This window comes from Octodon degus, unplaced genomic scaffold (assembly GCF_000260255.1).
Source record: "Octodon degus isolate 3935 unplaced genomic scaffold, OctDeg1.0 scaffold00044, whole genome shotgun sequence".
Taxonomy (NCBI): domain Eukaryota; kingdom Metazoa; phylum Chordata; class Mammalia; order Rodentia; family Octodontidae; genus Octodon; species Octodon degus.
Genome location: NW_004524620.1, coordinates 2,058,959 through 2,065,347, shown reverse-complemented (window position 1 = coordinate 2,065,347; position 6,389 = coordinate 2,058,959). Strand labels below are relative to the sequence as shown.

The 6,389-nt window shown below is 38.2% G+C and overlaps 1 protein-coding gene across 1 annotated transcript in view; it reads left to right on the top strand.

The window, feature by feature from the left end:
• Nucleotides 1-6,130, top strand: part of Ptprd (protein tyrosine phosphatase, receptor type D) — a 437,469-nt gene extending 431,339 nt beyond the window's left edge. Inside the window, exons 34-35 of the mRNA XM_023715852.1 lie at nt 573-708; nt 2,475-6,130. Of these exons, the coding sequence (XP_023571620.1) occupies nt 573-708; nt 2,475-2,543 (205 nt within the window). The 3' untranslated portion in view covers nt 2,544-6,130. The remainder of the gene's footprint in view (nt 1-572; nt 709-2,474) is intronic.
• Nucleotides 6,131-6,389: the final 259 nt, after the last annotated feature.

The following is a 6,389-nucleotide window of genomic DNA, read 5'->3' as shown; positions in this document are numbered from 1 at the left end:
CCTTCACAGCCCCACCTGAAGACTAGGAAAAAAATGACTCTGAGTCCAATTACCTCATTTTAGAGAATTTCTTTTCTTCATGTCCAAACCAATGTTAATATAGTAATTATATCACCTGTATGGCTTGTTATACAAGTTTAATTGATAAGACACCTTATATTGATTATGGGTAAATAATTCAATAACTCGAATAATTCACTGGAAAAATTGAAGGTGCCCAATTTATTTCATCTTACTCTGAATTATTGTGTACTCTGTGACATCTAATAGGCAAGGTCGTAGAGTTTCAGAATCTACACGATCACTGTAAGTCTGTGTGCTTTTTGCCCCATCTCCTTTCCCTTTGTTACAATGTTTTTGTTTTTTGTTTTCTTGGTCTTTCTAAGCCTCAATCCTAGTCACTTTTTACTCCCGTTACCCTTAACGTGCCATCCCCAAAGTGGGCACTTGGTCAACTCAGCCACACGCTTCTCTAATGACATTATGGGGACACTTGGAAAGCAGGAGCAGAAGGCGATCTGTCAGGGACCGTGGGAGCTCCACTGGTAACACTGCCTTTATTGTCTCGGCAGTGCGGGTGTTGGAAGAACTGGTGTCTTCATAACACTGAGCATTGTTTTGGAAAGAATGAGATACGAAGGCGTTGTAGATATATTCCAGACTGTCAAAATGTTAAGAACACAACGGCCAGCCATGGTACAGACAGAGGTAAGAAACATTTCCATGAGTTTCATGTCTCCAAAGGTAGAGTTTATCTACTGGTGGCCAGAGATCACCATCAGACATAAAATATGGGGGGGGGGACCTATAAGAAAAGCACCAAGTCTCTTAATATTTTTAACCTTATTTTTTCTTTTACAAAACTAGGTGACAAGATTACTGTCCAAATGTTATAGATAACCTGAGAGTCTCTATTAAATTGAATGATGCTGTGTTGCCATGCTTTGACCATTTTTTACCTGTGAAAAGGAAATTTCATGTTTTATTAAATGCATAATAAATATAGCATGTATTTATATATCAAAATACTAAGAACATAATGTTCGGCTCTGAAGGCACACACAGAAAGAGAATGCAGAAGGCTGTATTATATGCCACTGGTTGCTCCATAGATCATTTCTTCAATATTTGGATCTTGGATGATCAACCTAGTAAAATCAGCCCCTGATTTTCTATTCTAATAATTGATATGGAAACTTTAGTTTTTCTCAAAACAGTATTTAGCCAATCTGACCATGTGACTATTCACCTTTAAGGATAAAGTGATAATTTTTATATTTCTCTAATGGACATTGAGTTATACATGTTCCTCAATTCATCATTCACGATATCTTCCAGACTTTGATTTCAAAATAGCGTGGGCATTTGGCTTTCAATACTGAAAACATTGTGTCAGCTTGACAAACTTAATGGGTGTTGGGGGTGAGGGGGAAAAAGGAAGTTTAAAAAGCCCTAACACTTAGCCAAGCAACTTACTGTGACAGGATGGAAAAGCAACTCCATTTATTCTACATTACCATTTTTATTGTAGAAAAATGCACATTTAAGCAAAATAGAAACTACTTTCAGCCCCATTGGCCACTGAAAATAAGTTTCTTCTATGGAGAAAATCCTACTTTTTCTCATGCCTGTGTCATCTGTAAATCATGTATTTTTTTTGCTTCTAACAATGCTTTTTATTCCAATGTGACAGTGTTTCCCTTCTGTGAAAAAAGGCATGTTTCGTGCTGTTTCTTTATTGCAAGCCTTCCTAGAACACACACTTGCAAGTCTCAGTGAAGTAGGGCTAATGGCGAGGTATTTTTTGTTATGGGCAGCCAATTTGTCATGCCATTGGCGGGGATGAAAAGCTTCAGAATCCAGCGCCCTGCACACAGAAATGGTCTGCATGGTGTTCTACACTAGCTGCTTCTGGATCCTTGTGTCACTTGTGCAGGGACATCCAGAAGGGTGGTCATGCTGACCACGGGCAGCCAGGGTGCACTGTCTAATCAGAACCTTGTTTCACTTAAATTCAGATGGCTGCACTGCCAGGAATATAAATCCAGAGCTCCTTTAGGACAGTTTTCATTTTTATCCATCTCTGTACTTTTTCAGACTGAGAATTAGTTATCACAGTGCATTAAGTCAGTGTTAAAGACCATCGTGGCATGGAAGAGGTTTGTGAGTTCAGTTGATGAGAACTGTGTCCTACTCTTCAGAAATCGGTTCATACTTGTCTAGCAGAGCATGCTTTCTAGATCTGTCGCCTTCTTGGCATTAGCAGACTAGTTTGGTCAAACTGATTGGTGAAGTTAATAAACACCTCCGATGGCTAGTTGTTCTTGGCACACTATTACTGCCTGGTTATTGGATTGAGTTGGTTAAAGAAAGTAATGAATCTGTCCCTGTAGACATGTAATGGTGTCCTGAGTGCTGATGTTCTGTTGTCATATACTGACAGTCCCTTCCCCCCTCCCCCTCCTCTGCTGTAGGATCAGTACCAGTTTTGCTACCGAGCCGCGCTGGAATACCTGGGCAGCTTTGATCACTATGCAACATAGAAAGCCCTCAGCCCTTCCGGATTCCTACTGCAGGCCCTTCAGTACCCATGGAGTCTCCTCTGAGCCATACAGGGCACTTGAGAAGTCCTTCTTAACTTCCAACTAACAACCACTCAGTGGGACTATTACATACACAACCAGTTAAAAATCAACTATTCCAGGTGGACCAAGAATTCAGTTTAATAATCTAACCAGAAAAATAATAAAGAGAATCCTGACTTATGAGGCATCTGAAGGATTTTATCAACAGATGCCTCAAGGATTCAACATAAAGGGAAGAAGAAATCATAGCAAAGAACCACCGTCTTGTTCGAGATTGCTTGACAGGTACCAAGAGAGATCACCGGAACGCTACAGTTCAGCGCAAGGTGTTTGCTGGTGTAGCTTCACGGAATACAGTGGACTCTGCTCCGACCCTGCCCCTTCCCACCATACCACTCATAATAAGATTTTAAGAGTTAAGGGTGGGGAATGTTTAAAGAGAAAGTCCTTGATTTAGTTTTTTAGTATTGTAAAGATACTGCTGACCTGTGCTTCATTTCTAACCGTGTATACTTTTTTTTTAACAAAATGTATCATTCGATAAAGTGAATTTTAAAAAAGTTACATAACTCTTCATTTTTTTTATTTCCAAACTGTAGGTTTTTTTTAAGCTGTAGAACTGTTATCTGTAATATCTTGCTGTAGAAATATCAAATAATTTGAAAATTTGCACATTTTTGTGCAACACTTAATCTCCAGTTTTGGTCTCATCAGATTTTAGTTTGACACTTCTGTTCGGTTTGTAATGAATGCAAAAGTACCCATTCTCTTTAAAGGATCAACGAGCATTCAATCTTGTTTTGCTTTTGGAATCAACAGGGAGGCGCAAAGTATAAAGTTGCTGCTAACATATATACATATATATCCATATTTTGTAAGGGTGTCTATGTATATATAGACAGTGTGTCCACACACAAGTTAGAGTTAGCTGTCATTCAGTTCTTTCATGGTTTAGTTTTCTTTTAAAGAGTAGAAAAGCTATTATGAACATCTTTTTTTCAATTCTTGCGTTTATGCCATATTGGGATTTCTTATATCATAAAATTTTACTTTTCTAAAGGGAAATGAGGAATGCACATCAGTGATTGTCAAACCTCACCCCTGACGTCCAGCCCGGGCGCCCTCCATCCACCCAGTCACGTTCCCAAATCCCACGGTGTTAGCCAGATTTCCAACAAAGTTCACTATTCCTAATGACCTAGTGCAATAACAAATTATTAAATATCTAAGAGGTGTGCATGTGGGAAAAGGTCAGTGCATATCCCTTTAGGAAGGGAGAATGTTGTAATATATCAGCTATCGAGTTGTTTAAAAAAGTGTATTCAATCATATATTGTCTATAGTATGTGCTATGAAATTTGCATTTATGATACGTAACAGGGGCAAAGCCAAACTCATTTTACTCTGTTAAGTAAGAAACACGTTGTGGCGTACAGCATTCCTGGGAAGTGCTGTACTTTATTTTGGTTTGTTTTTAGTTTTGCATTTAGAGTGCCTTATAATTGATGCCTATTTTAATAACATTTCTTTTTAGCTTTGGGTTCATATTGCCATTAGTTGTTCATGTTTGTTACCCTTTCCATTAAAGCATTCAGTGCTTACCATATGTACAGAAACTCTTTGAATAATATGCATTCCTAGTTTTCAGCCAAGTCGGGGATGTCAGTGATTGTACCTGCCCAAAGCACTTGGATAATCAGGGCTCTTCTGTTCATAATCGTCAGGAACAGCTACTCATTTTGTTTATAATCCCGCCCAATCCTGCTCTGAAACATGCAGTAACTGCACCAAATTTAGTTTAGTTAACACATACATTGGCAACTTTAGGATGTGTTTGATATTTTTTAGGATTTCTCTGAACGTGGAAATAACATATCTCCCCCAAATCCTCCAACATATATTCTTTAGGAAGCCATGAATGGTGACATGAGTTCACCACGTCTTACATGAGTTTAAAGAACTCTCCCAAACTCCTAAAAACTCTAAAAGAGTTTTGATATAGGTGTAATATTTGGTTATTTTAGCATCATGTATGTTCTGCATAGAAGGGTGTTCATTTTCACATTTTTCCCATCACTAGCAGAATAAATCCAAGAGACCAAACACTTGCAAGCATCATATTTGAACACTTTTATAAAAAAAAACAAAAAAAAGAAAAAAATATATGTAATACTTAAAAAAAAAAGTATCTAGAAGGCTACCTCAGAGTGAGACTCTTAACCTACATCAGAACCAGAGAAGAATGTGCACTACATGGGTCTGTTGTTTTCTTTTAGTTTGTACCTTTGGAAGATTTATCCAAGTGCCAGATTACTCAGTGCTATAATTTTCTTTTAGTGAGATGAAGGGGGTGAGACAATGTGTCAACAAGACATGCCATGTTGGACAAGTAGAACCTGACACAGTATTGCACACCAGAATGATTGGCCAATGAACAGTTTGTCTCCCTGAAACAAAAACTGCCCATGCGGCAGAGGAAAGGTGACACTAATCACAAAAAGAAAATGAATGGGATGCATACCATAGAGGAGCGTGGCAGAGACTATTCCAGAAATCTTACTATTCAGGAGCTGTTCCCAGACTAACTCCCTTCCTGTCATTGATGTGCATTCCACTCTGTACTTTTCTGTACAATCATTTGAGTTTTAATTTCCCAGGTAAACACCTTTATCTACCATTTCCATAAACTTTCAAGTTTCCAGTTATTTTCACCACCATAACCAGTACGGTGCTATTATTTACCTATGTATGTGTAGTTATGTATAATTTTGTAATTAGTTACAATGGTAAAAATCAAAATATATAAAAAGTGATTTGTACAGAACTTTATTTTAGCTCTTTTTTAAAAATGATTTGCATGGTTAGACAAAACGGCGAGGACAGCCAGGGGAGGGAAGGGCCTCTAGGGAACTTTGCACTTTCTATACCTTTGTACTATGCACTGCCCTATTGATTCTACACCCAATAATGTTATTACTTGAACCCATCTGTAAGAAACTGCTTCCAAAATTCATTTATGTGTGTGAGTAAATAACACAACTTAGAAACAGGAAAGAAAAAAAGTGTGCAGTAATGCACACACTTTTTTCTCTTTCCTGATTTTTGTTTCGCTTTCTTTTGGTCCCTCCTTTTACTTTGAATTCTCCTTTCATCTTGCTTTTGGGCTTCGGTTTCCTTTGGGTTCATGGGTGCCCCTGATACTCCAGCAGAGATCAGAAGGCTGCAGATCCATCCTCTCCATCCGTTACGTGGCTTTGCCATCCAAGCTTGGAGTGTCTTTACAAAGAAAATACAGTCGTGTTCTTTGCTCTTGTTTTGGATGCATAGACTGAAAACTTAAAATAACTTGTAAAATGGCTTGTTAAAAAATACAATTACCTCTAATTAGTAGTACGCGTAAATGTTTTACAGAATGAAAGGCGTGCTTTTTATTTTCTTACTTCGTTACATTGGTGGCGAAAGAAGTCTGTATGAAAATCAGTTCTTTGCTGACACAAGTTCCATTTGTTACAAATGAATTCTAATAAAAATGTCAGTGTTATGCAGCCACGGCGTCTGCTTCTGTCTACCCAAACACATGAGTTTTGTACCAACTATCTGCTCCTACTTCTTTCTACATATTTGCACTCGCTAATGGCAATTCATTCTGCCAAGAGCCTGCTATGTAGAAGGGTCTACCTGTTGAGGTGAGCACTCCACCCTGGTAAGCAAACTGAAGCTCAGAAATAATTGCCCCGTTCATACAACCAAAAAAAGAAGCATTAGTATTTAAACATGATCATTTCAAGTGACGGTCACGTAAAG